We start from the raw sequence: 24632 nt of genomic DNA on the forward strand, positions 1-24632 counted from the left end.
GGCTTGAGCCTGCTCGCTTCCCCATGTCCACGGTGTGGAGTCTTTGGTCAGTTCTCTCAAGGGGGCTGTCAGGTTGGCCAAGTCCTGGATGAACCTCCCGCAGTAGTTGACCATCCCTAGAAAGCTTCGAGCCTCCGTGACATTGGTGGGAGCGGTGGCGTCTTTGATGTCCCTCACCTTCTCGGGATCTGGGTTCACCCCTTCTGCGGAAAACGTGTACCCGAAGAACTGCAGCCTCTCACACAGGAACTCGCACTTCTCTCGATGTAGTGTCAGGCCAGCTTCCTGGATCCGGCGCAATACTTGGAGCAGACGCTCATTGTGTTCTTTGACTGTCTTAGCATGAACCATAATGTCGTCACTGACGTTGATCGCCCCTGGAATCCCGGCTATGAGTTCTTGTATCACGTTCTGGAATACCTCGGCGGCGCTTGACACTCCGAAGCCCAGTCGAGTGTACCGCCTGAGCCCCACGTGGGTGGAGAACGTCGTGATGTTTCGGGATGCATCGTCTAAGACTAGTTGATGGTATCCTGACCGGAGGTCCAGTTTCGAAAACCACCGAGCACCAACCATCTCCCCGATCAGGTCGTCAATAGTGGGTGTGATGTGTCGCTCCCTCTTGATTGCGACGTTGGGGAGTCGCATGTCGACGCATATCCGGACTGCGCCGGGCTGCTTGGGTTTGCTGGCAACCACGATGGGGGACACCCACGGCGTGGGCCCTGACACCTTCTCGATTATTCCAGCCGCTTCGAGTTTCTTGAGCTCTTCTTCCACCAGCGGCCGTAGGTGGAATGCTATTCGCCGGTGTCGGAGGGCAACCGGTTGGACTGTCGGGTCTATGTGGAGGTGAATTTCCTTCCCTCGAAACTTGCCAATCCCATGGAAAACTTCTTCGAACTCACTCAGCAGAGTTCGCATGGACTCGTAGTGCACCCCGAACGCAAAGGTCACTACTCCCAACTCCTCTGCCGCTCGGCATCCCAGACGCATGCCCTGACCGTCCTCTGTGACGTAGATGTTGGTGGTGACAGACTGAGTTCCATGTGATATGACTGTCCTGAACCGTCCCCGCACGCTCAGCGGCCATGATGTTGATGCTGGCTCCCGTATCCACCACTGCCGTCATGTCTTGCGCTCCTACTCGGACGTTGCACTGTGGCAGCCGCCTTGCCTTGCGCGTGGTGGTGCCTATCATGTGAATTCGGTGCACCACCCTCTCCTCTTCTTCGTCATCATCCATGTCGCTAGCTGCCGACTCTCCCTCTTTGACCGCGTTCACCGCCGGGCGGGGCTTGCGGTACCACTTCTTCGACCGACACACCTTTTCGAAGTGATTGAAACGCCCACACCCGGAGCATTTCTTCCCTCTCGCCGGACACTCTGTTGCAGCAGTATGTGGCGGTCCCCCGCAGTAGCTGCACGACTTTGGCTGTTCTGTGGCGGTGGATCTTGCCCCTTTCTTGTCCCATTTCTGCTTAGGCCTGGCCGATACCACATTAACTGGCTCCACTTTCACTGGTGCTTGAAGCGCCGCCTCCATGTGCGCCGCTCGCGCCTTCGACAGCTCTTTGGGGCGACCCATTGTCAATATTTCTGCCAGCGGCTTGCCTGATTCCTCCAGTATCCGCTCTCTCAGTTTGGCTGACGCGCATCCCTGGATGATTTGGCCTCTGATTTCTTCGGTTTCGTCTCTGAAACCACACGTGGCCGCTAGATTCTTGAGGCGGGCATGGAACCTATCCAGCGACTCTTCCGGCAGCTGGCGCGCTTGTCGAAATATGAATCGCTCGTAGTCGCGGTTAGCCATGGGTTCGAAGTGTTCATTCAGGGCAGCTATTAGGGTCACGTGCGTTTTAAGCGTGGCTTCCGCTAGCGTCTTGACGATATTGTGAATGTCTTTCCCTCCTAGGTGAATGATCATGGCACGTTTTTGGTCTCGGTGGACTTTAGTGGCCTCAAAGAATATTCGTAGCCTGTCTTCCCAGTCTTTCCATCTGGCCGCCACTGCGGACGATGACCCCTCCACTGTGAATGGTTCAATTGGGGGTATATTTGTCATGGCTAGCGTGTGTTTGCTCCTGCCAGGCGAGACCTGTGAAGAACCAGGGCGTCCTGTCCTTCTGCGCGCGTGTTGCTCTTGCCGGGCGAGACCTGCCACTCACTGGGGTAGCTCCTCCTTCTTTGTCCACCCCCTTGTCCACCAGTGTGCTCCACCTGGCTGCCTACAGCAACGAGCGCTTGAGCAGGTAAATTCCCACCTCCTTGGGGCCTCTAGCACCTCCTCACAGGTACTCACAGTTGGCTGGGCCAGGCTGCTGCTGTATGAATGGCTCCCCACGTGCTCTCTCCGGTGCTCTGCAGGGCCTGCGCAAGGCACAGGTGTCCGATTTCCCCCTGGGGCCTCAGAGCTTAATGTTCAATCACCTCCAGTGACCTGGGCCACACGCGTGACTCCACAGCCCCCAGCAGCGCCTCCCTCCGAAGCTCAAAACTGCCACCAGACACCGATGGAGGTCAAGGCCAGAGCGCGCAGGGGCACGAGCGCTGCAGAGGACAAGCCTCACACAGCCGCCACACCCACGCTGAATACACAACCGAGGGCACGCCCACCCTCGTCGCCAGCTTTGTTGTGTCCTAGGACACGGGGGGAGCTCTGCCTGATTCAGTGATGCCTCGTGGGCAAAGAAGTGCGAGGAGCCAGTGGAGTGTATTATAACTCGGTCCGCCGCCGGCGCCTAACTGGCGTACGTGCGTGCGTCCCGTTACTTTATTGTCTTTCCAATCACGTGATCGGACGCGTACGCCCAAGCGTATCGCGTCACGATTCACGATACAACACTTGTCCACACCTCACACAATAAGCATCTTCTCGCAGGCCAAACTTACAGAGTTGCAATGGGGTATAGTACAACTGGGGCAAGAACTTAAAGTGGATCATATGAAGATTACAGTTCGATGTGAGGCGCCCAGTGAGTGCACAACAGGTTTACCACTGCTCTGTCGTTAATGCGGGTCCCAGCACCACACTCCATTTCAAATAAGAGGGGTGTTCTCCTCGCTCATTTTCCCTTTGCAAAGCATTATAAAGTCTGGTAATTAGACCCTTTTTCTCTGTCCCAGCCAGCACCGCCTGCAGTGCTCACATTTCGGCCAAAGCTCCACTGGAAAGGCCGGATAAATATCTCTAATAGCTTGTCGCACCCGGCCATATACAAACCATAGCATGAAGCTACGACGCCGGTCCCCTTGTACGTCCTGCAATGAACAAAACTGCCCTTGTTTATACAAGTCCCCCAAGGTAGTAATGCCGACGGCCGCTAGTTCCCGTAGTGCAGGTTTCTCCCGACCTGCCGAGATAACTGGGTGTCAGCCAGTGGTAACGAAGGAGCATACAGTGTGGCTAAGGCCCTCCAGGACCAAGCTGTGCACAGTACAGGGTTTATTTCGGTTCTGGGCCCAACCATCCCTCCCGAGAGGGTGGCCGCCTGCAGCGGCAATGGAAGCACAGCATCCGCCTCTATCACAGTATGAGGTTGAAAACGCTGTGGAAAGTGCCAATAATGTGCAAATTGCGCTTGCGCGCAGAGATAATTGAGCCATAAACCAGGTGCCTCGAAGCCCCCGCTGTCGAAGTGTTGCACTAAAACATCCCAACTGCATCTGGGTTTCTTGCCACCCCACATGAACATGAGCAGTGCTGACTGGAGTGTACGGAACAATGCAATATTTAATCAATTTGGAATATTTATGAAAAGATAAAGTAATTTAGGCAAAATAGTCATTTTAATTACCGCGATTCGATCGGCTAGCGAAAGAGACAGACAAGTCCATCGCTCCGTCTGCTCAATGATCCGTGTGATCACCCGGCCATAGTTCTCAGAGATCACCCGATCAGGGTCTCTGCGCAATCATATCCCTAGGTACTTCACTGGATCCTGAGTCCACACCAGCGGGAAGTCCATCTCTACCTCCAAAGTTCCAGCTGTGAGCGGAAACACAATAGACTTTGCCCAATTAATCCCCAGCCCAGAATATCTCTCAAACTTAACATACTCCCGGAGAAGTGCTGGTAGAAAGGTGGCTGGTTTCCTCACGTACAACAGCATATCATTAGCGTAGAGTGAAACCACCAAAGGTTGCTGCCTAAAGCGAAGCCCAGCCGCAGCATGCCGCTGCTGCAGTTTACAGGCCAACGGCTTTAGAGCGAGTGCGAACAGCATCGGTGACAAGGGGCAACCCTGAGGCGTACCCCGCTCTACAGGGGAAAGCTGAGGACACCCATCCATTAATGCACACTCGCGCCAGAGGCTCAGTGTACAGCACCCTTATCCACTGCAGAAAGAACGGAGGAAGGCCCATTCTGGTGAAAACAGTAAACATATAGTCCCACTGAAGGGAATCGAATGCCTTTGCTGCGTCTAGCAACAGAGCAACTGCCTGGAACGCTGGGTCAAAATAATGCAGTGTGGAGCACACCGTTTGCAAATTGTGCGCAGTGGATCTAGCTGTCACAAAACCCAACTGATCCGGCAGAACCAGAAGGAGAACAAGCGGCTGAAGCCTGATGGCTATCATTTTAGCCAATATCTTGGCATCTATATTAATAATGGAAAGAGGCCTATAGGAGTCGCACCGGTTGGCAGCCTTATCGGGCTTCAGGAGTGTCACCAATAAAGCCTCTTTTAGAGAGGGTGGGAGTTTCCACCCTTCGTAGGCCTCCGCATACACCTCCAGCAGCAGAGAAGCTAATTCACCAGGGAGTCCATCCAGCCCACAGCCTTACATGTAGAAAGAGACATTATAGCTAAATTAACATCTTCGACATCAAAGGGCTGTGTAATGTACTTCCTCTGTTCTCAGGATAACCACACCAGTGCAATGTCGTCTAGATAGGAGTGTATCACAGTTTGTGGCACTGCAACTCCTTTCGCATATAATTTAGTGTAGTACCGAATGATAATATCGCTGACCTCGGGAGTTGTATAATAGGCCACTCCATCCTCATCCAGCAGCTCAATGATACAGGTCTGACTGCGTGGTGCAGCGAGCTTCTGGGCCAAAGACCTACCCGGTCGACCCCCCTCCCCATAATAGCGGGCTATGCTGCGCCTGGATCTGTGCAATAGCTCCTGACCCACAGTTTCGTTATGTTCTGTAACAAGATCCCGTATTGCAGCTAACGTTGTGGAGGAAAGAGACTTATCGTACTCTCGTTCTAATGTAGAGATTTCGTCTGCCAGCTTATTAATCCTACGCCTAAGGTCCCGCAACCTCCAGCCTACGCCCCTTTGCAAGTGCCCCTAATCGTCACTTTAAATGCCTCCCACAGTACTCCAGCACTGTCAACAGAACCCTCATTTTCCCTAAAGAAGTTACAGATTGCCTCCCCAATGGTCTGCCTAAAGACAGGGTCCGTCAGCGAAGATGGCTGCAGTCGCCATGTAAAGGTGGTCGCTCACAAGTTGGTACCTGCAATTCAAGAAGCACCGGGGAATGATCCGAAAGTGTTTGCACCATGTGACTAACCTTCGTTGTCCAAGTACAACCAGTCTCAGTAACTAGCCAGAAATCTATACAAGACCAGGTCCCGTGCAGCGAGGATACAAAAGTGCTTTGTTGTTCCCCCGGATGATGAGTGCGCCATACATCATGTAAGTTCCCTGCATCCATGACCCCTAATAATGTGTCCGATACCTGCTTCAGCCTGATTGCACCACTACTCATGCGGTCAAGAGCTCCATCCGAACATACATTGAAATCGCCCCCACAAAGAATCTCAGCCGATGGAAACCCAGCTATACGGCGCCATACATCCATAAAAAGGAAGGGTCATCCACATTCGGTCCATAAACATTCACCAGCAGTACGCTCATACCCCCCCAAGTGACCATCAACCAGCGCCACTCGTCCGTTCTCATCCATGTCAGTCTGCAGGGAGGTAAATGGGACTCCCTTTTTAACCAGAATCATCACGCCCCCTGAATAGGTAGAGTAGGAGGACGCTATGTGCACTCCCGCCCCTCTAGCACCCACATTCCGTTCAGAGTATCTAGTAAGATGCGTTTCCTGAAGGAACGCATCTATCCAAGTATGCCAGCACTGCTCGGATTTTCTTGGGGGTAGTCAAACCCCTCACGTTCCAGGTCAAACACTTTATTTTACCACTCATACCACTTGCACCATGGTCCATCAACTAGGAGAAAATATACCTCCGCTTGTGACTGCTATTCGGGGATGCATCTCAATGTCCTGTATCAAATAAAAGAACAGCGCCAATGTCTTTACCTGAACCACAACTCCCCCACCCCCACCCACTTCAGCTTCCCCAACTCGCCAAAGCCATCCCAATGCGATACCCAATGCCCAAACCAAAAACAAAGAAGAGCAACTTGTTTGTGGGGTACACCCATTTGAGGGGGATGTCGGAGCGCTCCTAACCTCCCATCGAGGCAGCTGTGCAGGTCAAGGGACTAAGCCACATAAACCTTTCTGGGACCCCAAGACTGCAGTCCATTATGAGCCCAATTTCCTAGGACAGCACATACATATAAAATATAAAGTGTACTTAGTACAGTATGTATAAAAAAAAACAGCAAAACTCAATAAATCAATAGTCCAGTTCATGAGGTAACTGACTTCCCTGCTACTGTTCCTCATCGATGCGTGCCCCGCTGGACCCCCGCCGATTCCTCTTCAGCTCCTTCGCATGTTCAAGGGCTGCCTTAGGATTGGAGAACATTTTTGAGTCTACATCAGGGCTAATCCGTAATCGGGCAGGGTATAGCATCGCATAGGGGACCCCCTCAGCTTGCAGAGTTTTTTTTACATGACAAATTCTCTGTGGACAGCTTGCACAGCGACGGTAAAGTCAGGAAAGAAGGCCAGAGCATTTCCTTGATGCACAATAGACCCCTTGTCTCTGGACATCCATAGAATGGCGTCACGGTCCCTATAGTTTAACACCCTAGCTATAATTGGGTGGGTAGGGGCCCGTGGGACCGGACGTGCCACGAGCGAGCAATGCACGTGCTCCAAAATGAACATATTGGACAACTGTTCAGTACCAAAAATGTCTTTAATAAGATTTTCTACGTAGGTTTCCATTTTTCCCACATTGGTGGATTCCAGCAGCCCTGTGAGTCTTATGTTGTTGCACCGGGGCCGCGCCTCCAAATCCTCATTCTTGAGCTGAATGAGGCCCAGAACCTTCTCCATATTCAGTGTCTTGCCTGCAACCTCGCTCAGGCCATCCTCTGCCACTGATACGCGATGTTCCACTTCACCCATGCGGGTCTTCTGCTTCTCCAACTGAGAGGACATATGGTCCAGGCGATGGTTCACACCAGCCATTATGCCCTCAATGGATTGAAGACTGCGCTGCATTGCCAGCAGCGTTGACTCTAGGGTAGGAGGTGCATCACTAAGGGCATCCGCCTCGGAATCAGAGGCTGCTTTTTGCGTCATCTTTGTTGATTTTCGTGCCTCAAAAGTGAGGCGAGGTTGTGATTTATCTGTCCTCCCTATTGTCTATCCTAAGGATGTGAGCTGCCTATGTACGAAACATGCAAGATAAGTCCTGAAAAACCCAGCGCCAGCACCCTCTGCAGATCTGCAGCAACAATTGGGTATATAGCCTGGGGACAAGGAACCAACTCACATAGGCAGCGCCTCAGAGATAAAAATCTGCACCTACAGGCCCCTGTGGAGCTGCACCCAGCCTCGAGGCCGACAGAGACATGGCCTCCACACCAGATTCCCCTGGCTCCCAGCCCAAGAGCGTCCGCCCACGTAATCTCTGACAGCAGCTATCCCAGGTGGAGTGGGCTACCACCAGCACCAATATCCCTGGCGTGTGTCCAGCTCAGCAGCAGAAGACAGACTCCTCAATACACAGGCAGACAGAGCCAGGCCGCAGGGTTCCAGCGCGTCGCACCTCACAGCTTTGCCACTAGCAGCGCCAATCCACTTGATGCAGGGACACAGTCCCGGGCCCTCGGCGCCTTCTCCACAAAGCTCTATCTTCTGGGACACTGAGCAAACAGTTCACACGGGCTCACCGGACCCCCGATCCTCACAGCACTGTCCCCTCAGGCCAGGACCGCGAATCAATGTCCGGCCGCTCTCATAGGCACTCAATCCGATTAGGCTGCAGGACGATGAAAATATACCCCATGCTGGGTGGCCCCAATCCAATAGTCAGTTCCCTGCAAGCCACTGGCAGCCACTGCGCCTCGCTCCCCCCTCCCCAATGCTTCCCACAGTTCGCAGAACGCGACCCGCACCCCCAGGCCCGTACCTGTAGAGAGCCACCCGGGCTCTCTTATACAATGTTGCGCTAAAACACGCATCCACACACCCCTCGGGGCGGGCTCGTCCCGAGGGGATAAATAAACGTGGGCAAGACCGCACGGGGTCTTTTGAGCGGCCCAGTAACGCATACCTGTTTCACGTGTCCTTTAATTAGCGTTCCCTAATTAACTGCAACCGAGGCCTGCCGCGCTACACTGGCAACGAGGCCGGTCGTGCCTTGCGTGCTGTTTCAGTCAGCCTGCGCGGGGAGCGTGCGGAGCCCACCCGCATTGCTGACACCCCTGCTGCTCACCTGCTTCATCCCGGCGGCTGCGGAGCCCACCCGCGTGGTGTTGGAGGCGGACCGCCTCCCGACGAGACCTGCTGTTCGCGGAGCCCACCCGCATGCTGCTCCGTGCACCGGAAGCTCCCAGCGCTGTGCGCGCTCTTCAGGGGTGAGTGGCTGCCCCTGCGCCTCATCGGTGCTCTGCTCCGGCCCCGCCTTGAGACTCTCTGGGGAATCCCTCGTGCTGGCCCGGAGTGCATTCGGCCGATCGTGTGAGGGGGCCTCGACAGGGCTGCCCTTTTCTCCTGCCTGCCTGAACTGTGCACGTTGCTGCGTGGTGCAGCTACTGAGGCCCGAGGGAGGAGATAATAAGGCCCAGAGCAGGGGGAGGAGGCCAGGAGCAACAAGCATTGGCAAACCCAATGCTCACAGCAGTTTACTAAATAAGCCTTGGCAGAGCCTCAGCAATAAGTGAGAGTGACCGCACTGGGCCGACAAGCACTGGCAAAACCCACAGGCCCCACCAGTAAAATCGCAAGATGTCTTCTTGGCCGGCGGCAGGCGCTGGTGCACCTCAAGCAGGAGGGTCCAACACAGGGGCCGGCAACAACCCACCACCGCCACCGGTGGTTACACACAAAGCAGTGGTGCCCCTACGACCGTTTAGCGAAACTGCTGACCCAGCTACCGCCGCCCTGAGATGGAAGGCATGGGTAGGGCGATTAAACCACTACTTCAGTGGTGCCCGAGAAACCGATTGGACAGTGAAGCGGTCACTACTTATATATTATGGAGGGGCTGAAATCTATGACTTGTTCAACACGCTTCCCAACACTGGGAACGATGATGATTATGACGCAGCGGTGGCTGCGCTGAATAGACATTTTGATCCTCAACTGAACCCGGATTTCAAAAAGTTTAAGTTCCGGAGGGCGTGGCAGACCGACGCCGAATCCGTCGACATGTTTTACGAGCGGCTGCGCCGGCTAGCCAGTACGTGCCCCTTCACAGACCAGAGAGTGGAGATAAGGGATCAGATCATATTAGGCTGTCGCTCCAAACTTTTACGAAAGCTGATTCTCCGGCAGCCAGGGATCTCGCTGGATGAAATCCTAGTACTAGCATGGTCCCACGAGCTATCCGATGCCCGGGCGGACGAAATGGAAGCGGCCCTCCACGCGCCCGTGGCTGCAGGGCTGGAGTTCAAGAGCGCCCCCATCAAAGAAGAAAAGGTGGAGGCGATACAACGGCGGCCGGCCGCACCTCGCCCAGCGCCCAAACCTGCGACTGGGGGTTTGTGTGGATACTGCGGGGACGACCACCCGGCAACGGCAGTCTGCGGGGCAAAAGGCAAGGCGTGCTCCCGTTGTGGAAGAATGAATCACTACGCCAGAGTATGCCGGGGTGGGCGGTTCAGACAACCGTCATCGAGACCCAGGTTCGGGCCACAGCAAGTGCGCCAGGTCTCGCAGGAAGACCCGCTGCCAAGCAGGGATCGTCAGCCCCATTCGCGAGCCCTGATGTACGAGGACGAGGATGACGAGGTATTCGTGGTCTCATATGTCAGCAGGACAGGCTCCCGGCGGAGGCTGCTGCCCATGTGCTCAGTCTCAGTAGGAGGCACCGAAGTCCAAGCACTCATCGACACAGGGGCGTCGGTCAATGTGATGGACTCCGACCAATACGACCGTCTGTCGCCGAGACCCCCCTTGACGCCGTCCAAGGCGCGGATTTATACATACGGAGGGACGGACCCTCTTCCCCTCCGTGGCGTCATCAATGCCACCATCGCCAGCGGGGGATACTCGACCCAGACACAGTTTCATGTCACGGAAGGCAAGAAAGGTACACTGCTCAGCTGTCATACTGCGGAGGACCTTGGGCTAGTGTTCTTTGCAAAACAGGTTCATGACTCCCATGCCGAGGACATACTCAAGGAGTTCCCAACGCTCTTCACCGGCCTGGGAAAACTGAAGGGCAAGAAGTTCAAGCTGCACATAGACACGTCTGTACGGTCGGTAGCCCTAAGACATCGGAGGGTGCCGTTCAACCCGCGCCCGCAAGCGGAAGAGGAGTTGTGGAAGCTCGAAGAGCTGGATGTCATTGAGAACGTCTCCGGCCCCACTCCCTGGGTGTCCCCGCTGGTCGTGGCGCCCAAGCCCAAGCAACCAGGGGCCATCAGACTCTGTGTGGACATGCGGCTGCCCAACACCGCAGTGAAGAGGGAGCGGCACATCACCCCCACGATGGACGACATCGTGGCGGACCTCAACGGGGCCAAATGGTTTTCGAAGCTGGACCTAAACGCTGGCTATCACCAGCTAAAACTAGACCCCAGCAGTCGGTACATCACCACGTTCTCGACCCATGTCGGCCTCCGGAGGTACAAGCGGCTGAGTTTTGGTGTCTCCTCCGCGGCAGAGGTGTTCCAGAATGCCATCCGAGAGACTCTGTCCGGTCTGCAGGGCGTAATCAACCTCAGCAACGACATTTTAGTCTATTCCAACACTCTGGAGGAGCATCACGCACACCTGCGGGCCACACTACGGAGACTGACAGAGTGCGGGCTGACGCTACACAAAGCAAAGTGCTCGTTCTACCAGGACAGTGAGGACTTCTTTGGATACACGTTCACTCGAGAGGGGTTGCTGGTAGATCCGAGAAAGGCGGAAGCCATCCGAGCGGCACCCACCCCGTGCAGTCCCACGGGGGTAAGAAGCTTTCTCAGGATGGCTACATATTGTGGGCGGTTCATCCCCAGGCTAGCTGCGATGTCTGAACCACTACGCGCCCTCACGCGCCACGATCACCCGTGGGAGTGGACCCCGGCGGCCAACAAGGCGTTCCAAGAGATCAAAGAGGGGCTCCTCGACAAGACAATCATGGCCTACTTCCACCCCGGAGGAAAACAGAGTTGGTGGTGGATGCCAGCCCGGTGGGCCTCGGTGCTGTTCTCCTGCAGGAACATGGGCACGAAGTATGGAAGCCGGTTGCGTACACCAGCAAGGCGCTTACCGACACTGAGACGAGGTACGCCCAGATAGAGAGAGAAGCGCTGGCCATCAAATGGGCCTGCCAGCACTTCCACTTGTACCTGTGCGGACAGGACTTCACCGTCGTGACGGATCACAAGCCGTTACTTCCCCTGTTCACGGGATTGTCGAGGCTGGCACCGCCGCGGATCGAACGCTGGGCCGTGCAGCTCCAGGCGTACCAGTTCAAGGTGATCTATCGGCCGGGGGCTCACAATCCTGCGGACTACTTGTCCCGACAACCGCGATCAACCCTCTCAGCTGCCACACCGGAAGACACGTGCAACACAGAGGCCTTCGTCAGCATGGTATCGCAAGGATCCTGCCCGAAAGCTATGACCCTGAAGGAGATCGGTCAAGCCACTCGTGAAGTCCCTACCCTCACCCGCGTCCACCGGGCGCTAGACAGCAACGGATGGGCCCGTTTCCTAGACGGGGTTCGAGCCCTGCGACCAGAGGTTAGTCACGCTCGACAGCAACTGTGGCAGGTCAGGAGTGAACTCAGCATAGGAGGAGAAGGAGTCATTCTGAGGGGGCGGCTCATTGTAGTCCCAGAGGGCCTCCAGCAGAAAATCCTGGCGCTTGAGCATGTAGGCCACCAAAGAATGGCCAAGCCTAGGGCCCGGATTCGGGACAAGGTGTGGTTCCCGGGGATGGATGCGCAAGTGGATGAAATGGCCCGACAGTGCCACGCTTGCTCGATCACCGGAGGGGATCCGGCTCCAGCTCCAGTGATCACAGAAGAAGCGAGTCAGACGCTGTGGACCCATCTCAGCATCGACTTCGGGAGCTTCCCGGACGGCAGGCACATGCTGGTCATAGTCGATTCCTTCTCGAAGTAACCGATAGTGGAGGTGATACCGTCCACTGCATTCCCTCACGTCAAGAAGGCTCTGGACAGAACGTTCGCAACGATGGGGTTTCCCGAAGAAGTCAAGTCGGACAACGGGCCCCCATTCCAGGGGTGGGAGTTCCAGGAGTACCTGACACGTTTGGCGATCCGACATCGGAAAATCACCCCCCTCTGGCCTCAAGCCAATGGGGAAGTGGAGCGGCTGATGAGGACGCTCAATCGAGCGCTGCGGATCGCCGTGGATAACGAGGAAGATCTGGAAGCAGCTCTAGATCAATTCCTGGGAGTGTACCGCCAGACCCCCCACAGCACCACCAAGTGCGCTCCCGCTCACATCCTGTTCAAGCGAGGCCCGCGAGACAGCATTCCGGCGGATCCAGGCTGGGCCCCGGTGGAAAGAGACGGGGTGGCCATTCAGGCGCGGAGGGAGGCCACGAACAGGAAGGCTAGCGAAGCCCATAGAGCCCAGGACACCGTGGTCCGAATTGGAGACCGTGTGGTCATCAAAGATCGGCACCCCGGATGGAAGTTCCAAACTCCCTACGAGCCTGAAGTGTGGATGGTGACCGAGGTGCGAGGGACCATGGTCACAGCACAGAGAGGACACCAGACCGTCACCAGAAATGTGTCAAGCTTCAAGATGGTGCCAGAGACAGTCACGGATGGCGAAGGGCTCGAGTCACCAGGGGTTGTGACGGTGAGTGGTGCCCCGGTGTCTCCCGGCGGAGGAGTGTCACCTCTGCCAGGCAGGCTGCCGGCGGCCCCCGGTGGAGAAGACCATCAGAGACTAACCGATTGGGGTCCCGTTGCCGGGGCTTCTGGGGTTATCCCACCGGACAGGTCTCCCGACCCCTCCACCAGAATTCAACGATATGGACTACGCCCCAATCCTGCACCCAGTCAGAGACTAAAAGACTATGTATATACTTCCCCATGACGGGGCGCGTTAGGGGACAGTTAACTAAAAGAAGAAAGGGATGTAGAGAGCCACCCGGGCTCTCTTATACAATGTTGCGCTAAAACACGCATCCACACACCCCTCGGGGCGGGCTCATCCCGAGGGGATAAATAAACGTGGGCAAGACCGCACGGGGTCTTTTGAGCGGCCCAGTAACGCATACCTGTTTCACGTGTCCTTTAATTAGCGTTCCCTAATTAACTACGACCGAGGCCTGCCGCGCTACAGTACCCACCACCGCAGTCGCGAGCCCGGTCAGGCTCAGCCCCACTCACCGCCAGGAGGAATCGGCAGGCAGCAGGTGCAATCCGAAACAGTCTGGGCCAGGAGCCCAGATCAGGCCTCCGCACCTCCTCTGTTCACTGCAGGGCTGCACTCGCAGACGTCAGGACCGCGAGACTCCAGCAGCAGCCGATTGCACAGCAATCTGCCTCAGGCACAGTCAACGTTCCTCTGAGCCGGCTGACACTTCCGAGATCTGCCCACAGTCCTCAGTTATTTAGATCTATACACAAGGCAGCGGCCACAGTTTCCCCTCAGGGCCGCATCTCAGGCACCATCTTGCCCACGCACGCTAGAACCCTGTCGAGCCAGATTCCCAGTGCGGAGGCAGGGCTGGGCTCTTCGCTGTTCCCAAAAAGAAGGCAGGGGAGTGATATCTTGTAGTCCCCCTGCAGCAGCGTTATGGATGGATCAATTTGGTGGCGGATTTTGGATGGATATCAGCCCAGCCGGGCAGAGCTACACTAGCGTGCGGCTATCTTGCCATGCGCCCTCTAGCGCCTCCAGGCAGCATTAATACCATACTCTATGGGTAGGATGCCACACCTAAAACACTCGTCCCCTGGAGGAATCATGCCATTCCAACAACACTCATCCTGTCTCCTGTACTACATTAGCTGGGCCAGTCCAATCGAAAAACAATCCTATATCAGGTAGACAAAAATAAATGTAGATCATCCGTTTACCTCAGTTTCTGGTTGTCTTCCCACCATGAAGGGAGCTGATGATAAAACTTCTTCAGTGCAGCCGCTTAGCCAACTCCCGATCATTGATCTTCCCCCAGATGTGGCCGTTTTGTTGGGTGTTCCCCCATTAAGACATGACTTGTGTGAATCTTACGAAGAACTATTTAATAAAACCCTAGATTGGCTGGTCCACCATAGAAGCATGTCTCTCTCCGACGTGGGAGACATCATACACGGAAGGAGATGTGCATAGAATGGGCCAAACCCCTCAGACCAAGAAGAAGATTGTATTGTGGTAAATTTTAGAACCCCTAACTTGGTACACTATTTGCAGCAGTTTTATTACCCTGGTCAAACTTGGCCACTTTTATGGACCTCCTCCTTCTTTATAGCCCCAGTCATGTAATCTTTCACGCGCCAAGCGACACTGTGCATCAGACATGTGTACTTCTATTTATTAGGGGCTCGAAAAACCTTGTTCATTTAATTTTAATCCACCATGTTTAGTTAGTTCCTCTCCCATTAATGTTTCAGCCAGTGACAGGCCACACGGCATATACCGTGCGCCGTACCCTTATCTAATAGGTTTGACGCACTTTCCGACTTGGACTGACTTGCGGGTAACAAGGCCCATTCAACATCTCCTGTCACACTTACTATAGTCCAGGCTGATATATCATCAGTGATTTCAGCTGTCTCACCTGTCCCACAGCCCTCTTCAGTCACCTCTTTTACTCTGTTCACACAGTACAGAGCTTGTGGTGAGCTTAAAGAAGAAGATTAATGACAGTGATTGGTTGGTGTCTGTGTCAAAGTTCAACATTATTTCATTACAATAAACATGGCTTACCCCCGCAGAGCACATTGAGGGTTATGCCCATTATCCCCGCAAAGCCACCCCTTCAACTTAGCGCCGGGCTACGGGAGGGCTGGCCATCTGGGTGAGTTTAAGTCTTAAGGTGGAGGTATTGCAGGTCAATTCTGGGTCACCCGCCTTTTTAGCACTATAAGTTCGTATTCAAAAGACAAATACAGTTTATTATTTGATACATTTTTATAATGAGGATTTTGTTAACGCTACTTGCACACACTTTATTAGTATTTTTAATTTTGTATCAGATATAAAAGCTAGCCATGTTCAATCATATTTTTTTATCTAGGGTGATTATAATGCAAAGTTTAGTGGAGGACAATGATCCCAAGATACTCGCATTGATGAATGTGTCAGGATGCAAGGAGGCAGAGCTCTATAAGTAACTTAATGCCTTTAGATTTGTCGATCTAATTGAGACTTTAGGAAATGCAAAACACACAATCCCAACTTTTAAAGGGCGGGGGAGGGCTTCAATAATCGACTATAAGTTTCTAAGTTCCAACTTTATTCCCTGGTTTCATAAAGAGGAGATCCTATCGACAGAGTGGGGAGAACACAATGCCCTATGATCCGCCATGCTCTTACTGAGTAAGGGACATGTTCGCAATGGTAATCTAATATTCATTACATAGCACTCTTCAGACAGCAAAAGATTAGTTTGGCGAATGCAAAAAACCCTTAGAAGCCCTATCAATCCTTCTCAGAACTCATTTAGGAGTATTTCTTAACTGCCTAGCTGCGACCGGGCAAGAGATGGGGGTTCTGCATTACCATAGGCTAACAGAATTCATTAGAGAGTCTATGCTTAAGGCAATCCACCCAAGTAATAGGGACCCCAGATGATTTGATGAGACCTGCTCAAAGGCAAATCGAAAGCTGAGGGAGGCCCTAAACACGCGGCCTATGGACAGGAGCGAGAGCTTATTGGCACAGACAGAGTATATATCTGCACTCTCCTTCAGGAAGAAGGAACTTCATAAATGGGACTGCGAGCTGCTAGAAAATGCAACTCTCGAGAAGGGCAGTAAATCCTTTTGGCACTTAGTGAAAATGATTAAATCAAGAAACTCCCCTATTAATTCCCCCTTGCAAAATAATATTTTAGGTTCAGATTAGGTCACTCCTTTCCTTTCCATTTACTCCATTTGCGATGGGTCCATTCCATGCAGCAGCGGCAATGTTATGTTATGTTAGATTATGTTTGTAGAGCGCCAATCACAAAAGGTCTCTAGGCGCTTGCAGTATGGACCAAGAGCATGGAAGTCTCTTAATCCCGAAGATACTCAGCACACAGTAAGGTGGATTTATCCAAATACCTCTGTAAACAAGATGGTTTTGTGTCTCCTCCTAAACGGAAGTAGGGCGGTTTCCCTGCGCATGCTAGCCGGGAACTTGTTCCAGATCTGGGGAATCACAACTAAGAGAGCCCGCCCTCCCCCCCCCCATGTAGCTCTGTTAAGCACCTCGCTCTTATCCGGGTTTACCTTAAGTGAATTAGAGGTCATCCAGTTCATAGTGAACCAGAGGATATTCTGGACATTGAGCTGTGCCTGGGGAGAATTATCAACTCGTACAATTAAGCAGGCAATGCGTCAGTTCTGCTCGGGTTTGTGCCGCGCAGCAGAGAAGATGCATTGGTTCCGCTGGATCCACAGGCTGGCAGAGCACCTTAAGCCCACTTCCTAGGCTCCAGGCCTGGAGTGGCTCCACTTGGCAGGGTAGACTCACAGTGGCAGTGTCCAGATGCAGGTGCAAGAGTGTTGGAAGCCTTTTGTGTCACAGAGGCTTCAGATCAGGAGGACAGCCAAGTAGCCCCTGGAGTCACTCTGGGTTCTGGGTTCAAGAGATGCAGATCCAGTCCTTCGCACCCAAGGAAGAGGTCAGCAGGCAGCAGGTCAGCACAGCAGCAGTCCTTCAGAGCAGCAATCCAGGAGAATGGCAATCCTTGTATCAGCACAGCAGTCCTTCTTCCTGGCATAGTATCCACGTGCCCAGAAGTGAACTGAAGAGTTGGTGTCTAAGGACCAGTGTTTATACCCAGTTGTGCCTTTGAAGTGGAGAGAAGCATCTAGAGGTTTCCACCCCACTGAGGTGTCACAAATCCCTTTCTTCCCTGTCCTGGTCCCAGCTTGCCTGGGGTCACAATAGCCTAGTGACAAGTCCTTTGCGAGAGTTCTCAGGCAGGGCCTTTGTGATTTGCAAGTGTGGTAGGTGACAGCTCCTCCCGCTCGTCAACTTTTAAAGTGACCTATACTGCCAACTCCTTTCTTCCCTTTATCTCACTGTCTGGGAGAAATTGACAAAGACCAACTGACAACTGCCATCTACATCTAGTCATGTGATCCAGGAACAGCCGGCGGGCACTAAATAGGTAATGCAGGAAAATGCCAACTTTCTAAATGAGAGAGAAACAGCTGTGATGCACTCAAAGGAATCAAGTTACAAACAGTATACAAAACTCTAAATGGTAAGTTGACTGATACTAATCGTGTGTGCACCAGGTTGAGTGGCTCTGCGGGCCACTAGATACAACAAGTGAAAATGAATACCCAGATATGTGTCTGGGAGTACCCAATGCACTACAAAAACACTATCCAGTGTGGATCTATCACATTCATAAACATTAAATAACCGTACATTTCAAATGAAACAAATACACTGTTGTGAATCCAATAAATATTCGCTGAATCAAACAGAGTCCAATCGAAGTCACATGTTGATTGCACAACGATTCTTCTTTATTGTTGAAGAATATCAGTGTTCAAGGTTGCTGTAGCATAAAACAGCTTTTGCAAATGATAATCAAAACAACCGTCTCAATGTGTGAGTCTCCCAATGCATTTCGGGCTATTAAAGCAAAGCCCTTCGTCAGGGAAATCTGTGAAACATAAACAATAACGGTCTGTATACTTGTCATTACAACATCCGTATATACATTATGGCTCATGAGAGGACAGGAATAACTGAATGACCGAAGTTCGCAATGACCGACAAGCAGGTTGCAGTGTTGAATAAAGGTTGCTCATTTGTACCTACTTTTCAGTCCAGAAGTTTAAACTCTTTGGTTGCTCTATACAAGTTTACCAGAAAATTACACTTGAGATATTTTTTCTCAACTATTGACACTGAGTCTCATTCAAATACGGATGTTGAATATCTTGAGTTTAAGCCACGGAGCACCTTCTTATCTCCTATCACACATAAGGCCATTGACTTATTTGAAACTTTGGTCAAACAAGACATTGCAAAGTTTCCATCTGGGCCTACAGGTATCCCCAATTTATCCCAAATTTATCAAAAAGCGAGAGTTTTGCTTTGAAATCTTTGCAATCCCAAGACACTTTACATTTCACCGAAGCCGACAAAGGTGGCGCACTAGTGGTCATGGATCGCATTAAATATGAGCTTAAGATTGATCAGATGCTACAAGACCGGTCCACGTACTTGCCACTAGATACAGATCCCACGGAGGAATTTTCCAGCACTTTGGATTCTATTTTGTCACATGCCATTGAAATGCAATGGATAACCACTAAAACTAGAGAGTATTTATTTACTCGATTTCCACGCAGACCGAGTTTATTTATGCTCCCGAAAATTCACAAGAATTTGAATGACCCCCCTTTGAGACCCATTGTCTCCGGATGTGGTTCCATCCACGACCCTCTTGGTCATTATCTTGACACTTTTCTTCAACCCATAGTCCAAAACTGTCCTTCATATGTTCAAGACACGACTCATTTATTGACTATACTTCACAACACTCACATTCCTGAGACTGAACAACTTTGGTTATGTACAATAGATGTTATCTCCTTGTACACATCCATCCCCCACATGGACGGCATTGAAGCCATTGAATGGGCTTTACTGCGTCGAGATGATGTCAGAGCCAATAAAGTTTTTCTTGTTAAAATTCTGAATTTCTGTCTGTTTCATAGCTATTTCCAGTGGAAGGGTCAATTTTTCCTTCAAGCCAATGGTACATCAATGGGCTTTTCTGGGGCGCCCAGCTACGCAAACATTTTCATGTTCAAGTTTGAAACAGAACACATCTTAGCCGATAATGTATGGACCTCAAGTCTCATTGTATACCGTCGATACATCGATGACATACTCATCATTTGGAATGGGTCACGCAGCAGTCTTGAAACTCAGATTTTGTCACTCAACCACATTAATCCTCGTATTCAATTCACACACCAGATTGAATCCTCCAGCATAGCATTTCTGGATGTACGACTTACGTTGTCTGGTTCTTCCATCCAGACCACGGTGTTCACCAAATCCACGGACCGCAATAATTCTTTGTTGTTCCAAAGTTTTCATCCCTGGCCTCTAAAACGCCACCTCCCTTACTCACAGTTTCTTAGGATCAAACGCATCACTTTGGATCCAGTGGTTGGCATGCAGGCGATTGAAGCTTCTAAAAACAAGTTCTTAAGCAGAGGTTATCCCTCACACATTGTAGATCAGGCAGCCATAAGGGCCACATCCCTCAATCGCGAAGACTTGCTGAAAAAGAAAACACCACTCACTGACAAAAAGAGAGAGGTTTTTGTCTCAACATATTCCACTGATTCTCATTTGTTAAAAAAGAGCATACTGCAGAGATGGGATTTACTTAAATATGAGCCTGATTTTCAAGGATTGTTTGTTGATGTTCCACTTTTCGCGTACAAGAGATCTTTGAACTTAAAAGAAATTTTGAATAAGTCTTGTAACAAACCCAACATGGTGTATAAGGGCATGTCCAAATGCATGAATTGTTCCCACTGTAACAATGTAATGGTAGGTAAGAGTTTACCACATCCCCGTACTTGGAAAAAGATTAATTTGCATTTCAACGCGAACTGTAATAGTCATCATGTAATTTACATTATCAAATGTCCTTGCGATTTAAGCTATGTTGGTAAAACTGAACGAGTCCTTCGCACCAGGATCACCGAACATAAGAGTCGGATTCGTACTAAGACCATCAGTTCTCCGCTCGCACAACATTGGGCAGCTGCTAAACACACTATTGCTCAGCTTAAATTTGGGGTTCTTGAAATCGTTGAGATTATCCCGGGAAGAAATATGTCTAAAATGCTATCACAAAGTGAGTCTCATTGGATATGGTTCTTGCAAACACTTTCCCCTTTGGGGTTGAATGATAAATTTGAATTATCATGTTTTTTATAGCATTCTAGGATACTATCATTGTCACCACCTTTGTTCATCCAGAATCTCTCTGCCTGGTACTTTATTCTGAATCACTCTTTACCATTGTAAAAAATGTTCATTTTTGTACTGTAGAATCTGTATATTGTTTTGTTATTATATTGTTTTGTTTTCATATAGATGGTCTTGATCACCCTATGAACCGTTTTATGTTGCCTTTCACTTATCTTCACTCTTTATTTTTCATACACATTTTATTTTATGATGTACTTTCTATCATGGCTGCCAGGGTTGTTTTCATTCTCACGTAGTCCTCTTTTCACTTTGGTGACTTCCCCCATACGCGCACGCTCCTTATAACGTTTGGCACACCCCTCCCATATGCGGGAGCCAGCGCTGTGTTCATAGAGGCGTTTGTTTCATCTTCACGGGTAAGCGGTTGGGGGCTTTTTGCAGTGAAGCTTCTTTATTTAAGCCCATCGCTTAATGCTCACTCGCTTCTATTGTGCGGTTTTATATTTTGCAGAAGTCCTTCTGACATCTCCTTTGGGCCACTGTCGCGCTCAGTACTACATTACGTGGTAAGACTCGAGCACGATAGGCGGTGATGGTTATCTTTGTGTAATCACCATACTTTTGGTCACTTTTGCTGCTTTCATCCATTGTTTAGGTTTCACAACCAGTTAGACGTTCGTCTGATATACATTCCACTAATATTGATATTCTGACCGTTCATTGGTATGACATCTAGTTTCAGACCTTCCGAGTATTATTAGCCACAGCTTTGGGTAACGGCTGCTCTTTCACCTACACTTCGGGTGCTTTAGACAACTGCTTTTGATTACAGTTTTTCATGCATTTAGTCTTCACTCTTTTTCTTTTCCTTTTTTCACTTCCTGTTTTTTCTATCATCATTGCGAACTTCGGTCATTCAGTTATTCCTGTCCTCTCATGAGCCATAATGTATATACGGATGTTGTAATGACAAGTATACAGACCGTTATTGTTTATGTTTCACAGATTTCCCTGATGAAGGGCTTTGCTTTAATAGCCCGAAATGCATTGGGAGACTCACACATTGAGACGGTTGTTTTGATTATCATTTGCAAAAGCTGTTTTATGCTACAGCAACCTTGAACACTGATATTCTTCAACAATAAAGAAGAATCATTGTGCAATCAACATGTGACTTCGATTGGACTCTGTTTGATTCAGCAAATATTTATTGGATTCACAACAGTGTAATTTGTTTCATTTGAAATGTACGGTTATTTAATGTTTATGAATGTGATAGATCCACACTGGATAGTGTTTTTGTAGTGCATTGGGGACTCCCAGACACATATCTGGGTATTCAATTTTAACTTTCTAAATGTGACATTTTAAAAATTGTGTTTTAAAATCCAATCATTACAATTCCAAAGACACTAAACATGATCTGATGACCTGTTCCCAATTAGAAATTACACTTATTAAATGTAATAAAGTAACTCCACAGCTATCCTATGGAAGAGACAGGCCTTGCAGTAGTGAAAGATGAGTTTAAGATTTTTTTCACTACCAGAACATGTAAAACGGAATAGTACATGACCAATTTATTCACTGCACCCAGGCCTGCGATCTGTTTAGGGCCTACCCTAGGGGTGAATTATATGTTTTAAAAATTAAGGTTTGTGTCTAGGAAAACGTTTATTTTGCCAGGTCAAAATGGCAGTTTAAAACTGCATTCACTGGCTGCAATGTCAGGCCTGAGACATGTTTAAAGGTCTACTTAAGAGGGTGGCACAATAAGTGCTGCAGGCCCTTTGGCAGCATTTAATTTACAGGCCCTAGGCACAGGCAGTGCCACTTTATTAGGGACTTACAGGTAAATGAAAAGTGCCAATTGGGCATAAGCTAATTTTTCCATGTTTTAAGCAGAGAGCACAAGCACTTTAGAACTGGTCAGCAGTGGTAAAGTGCACAGGGTCATAAAAGCCAACAACAGGTTCAGAAAACAGGAGACTGAAGGCAAAAGGTTTTGGGATGACCCTGCAGCAAAGGCCAAGTCCAACACCTACAAATCTTGTATATCACAGCAACCAGACGGGTCTAGCAGACAGACATAATAATATATTGTTTTTTTAAATTGGCCATCGTGAACATGAAGTTACAAATTATGGAGTTGTCAAAAACTGCAGTTTTTTCTTATTGTCAATATTTTTTTATTTCAACAGTTAGTTTCTTTAGGAAGACCTTGAGGGATCTGACCCATTGCTGTATTCAGAATTATGTCTAGTTTGTAGAAATCTATAGCTTTCCAGGATCTCCCATGGCTTTCATTCCTGTTTCCACAGCAAACTGGAAGTAGGTTGAAAGCACAAAAATTTGGAAAAATGGGTTACCTCTTTGAAAACGGCCAAACATGTGGTAAATTAAAATTTTGCTACATTTTTTCTACTTTCTGGGTCCCCTCCAGTTGTAAAGCACAAGTTCTGGGTGCAATTGCAATCCCTAGGATGCTGGAAAAAAGGGCTCAAATTTGGAATGGATACCTTATGTGGAAAAAAAGTTATAGTGGCCTATGTGCAAACTACCCCTAATAGCCAGAATGGGCTTCGTTTTCTAGGGGAGAAAGGCGCTTAGCAGCACAGGGGTTAATCCTCTTCACTGTTGACTTACTTTATACGATTGCTAAGTCAAGGGGCCATGGTGAAAGTGCACTTGAGGCTGAGTGTGCTACCATTGCCAAGTCTTTCTCCCCATACTTGCTGATTTCACCCACATGTTTTTAGCTAGCTCTGTTGCCTATTAGCTATGAATAAACTGCTCAGTGCGTGCGCATACTGTCTCACTATGCTCATTTAGAAAACTGGTTGCCTTTGATTCCCTTGGCATGGTTTTACAGAGGTGAGCTAGCAGTGTTTTTGTCTTATGGACTGTTACTGACTATTTCTAGTAAAATATAATTATGGTGAATTATTTGATCTCTTAAGTAAGTATTTAAAAACCCATTATCGAAAAATTGATATCCAATTTGTGAGCTGAAAAATATCAGGACTGGTCCTGAATGAGAAGTGGACTGAGGCACACCATATATATTTCCATGCTATACCAAAAACAGAAGAATTTCATAGATTATTTAGGTAATTTCAGTCAGGTCGATCAAGTTAGGAACATCTTTTGAAGCACTTTCAAAGGCTCTTCTCTCCTACTCCTCAAGTAAGGGTTTCCTATTTCTTATCTAACACACACAGAGTCAATGTATGATTCCATCTGAAAACGGTCCTGGCTTGGTGATTTAGGCTGCACTGTTCCAATTGGAGCAAACTAAGTCTAATTTCTATATCACTGGTCCACATTTAGAGTCATGGAGTGACGAAAAAGAAATGGTCTGGAATGTGAGACTGAATAATTACCAGAGGCTGAGAAGAATGCTTTTGTTTTTCTCCATCTGAAAAGGATTAACCTTTTCCCAAACTTAAATCACCATCAAGAAATACATTTACTTGTATGAATGTTGAAATTCCATGCAGAGCTACACAGACCTAAATATTTTGACAGTGGCTCACATATGATATAATAGAATGTGAACCATCTTCAAAAAGGTACTTCACAGCTGTCTTTAGTATAAACAAAGAGTCAAGTAGGAGGTTCTTTGCTAAAGTCTATGCTAATCTATATCAGTGCTTATCAGTGCTTCTAGGGGAGACCTGGTCAGCAGTGAATTTCTTTTACTACAGGTATTGATTAAAATAATAGATCACATGTTTTGGAGCTACTGTGCTGGATTATGTAAAACTCTAACATTGTTGTGCTCTATTCATCTACAGGTTTAAATCTTAAGGAGCTTGTATCCTTGATAGCTACAGGCACTTCTCACTTGGAAGTATACCTTTTGAAGTCATCCAGTCAAAGGATACCCTGTGATCTCCATCCTGTCTTTTCGGATGCATTCACACTCAAATGCAAAACAAGGTCTGTAATTGCAGCACAACTGTTAAATCATTGTGCTGATTTGTCATTGATTACCCATATAGTCATGTTAATGCACATTATTTACTTTATGCAAGACTTGAAACATGGAAAACGTAAGTGTAGAATGAGTGGAAAGAAGTACTCCGTCAATGGTGACTTGAGAAATAATTAACACTTGCAACTAGAAATGATAGAGCTGACAACCAAAACCAACTCTATAGGGCCGATTATGATTGCTGAAGGCCC

General features: G+C 49.6%; 1 protein-coding gene across 1 annotated transcript in view; it reads left to right on the forward strand.

Moving 5' to 3' along the window:
- Positions 1-24632, forward strand: part of PKHD1 (PKHD1 ciliary IPT domain containing fibrocystin/polyductin) — a 1788124-nt gene that overhangs the window by 39069 nt on the left and 1724423 nt on the right. The window contains exon 3 of the mRNA XM_085609531.1: positions 24242-24386. Within this exon, the coding sequence (XP_085465657.1) occupies positions 24242-24386 (145 nt within the window). The remainder of the gene's footprint in view (positions 1-24241; positions 24387-24632) is intronic.

This window comes from Triturus cristatus, chromosome 6, assembly GCF_964204655.1.
Source record: "Triturus cristatus chromosome 6, aTriCri1.1, whole genome shotgun sequence".
Lineage (NCBI taxonomy): Eukaryota > Metazoa > Chordata > Amphibia > Caudata > Salamandridae > Triturus > Triturus cristatus.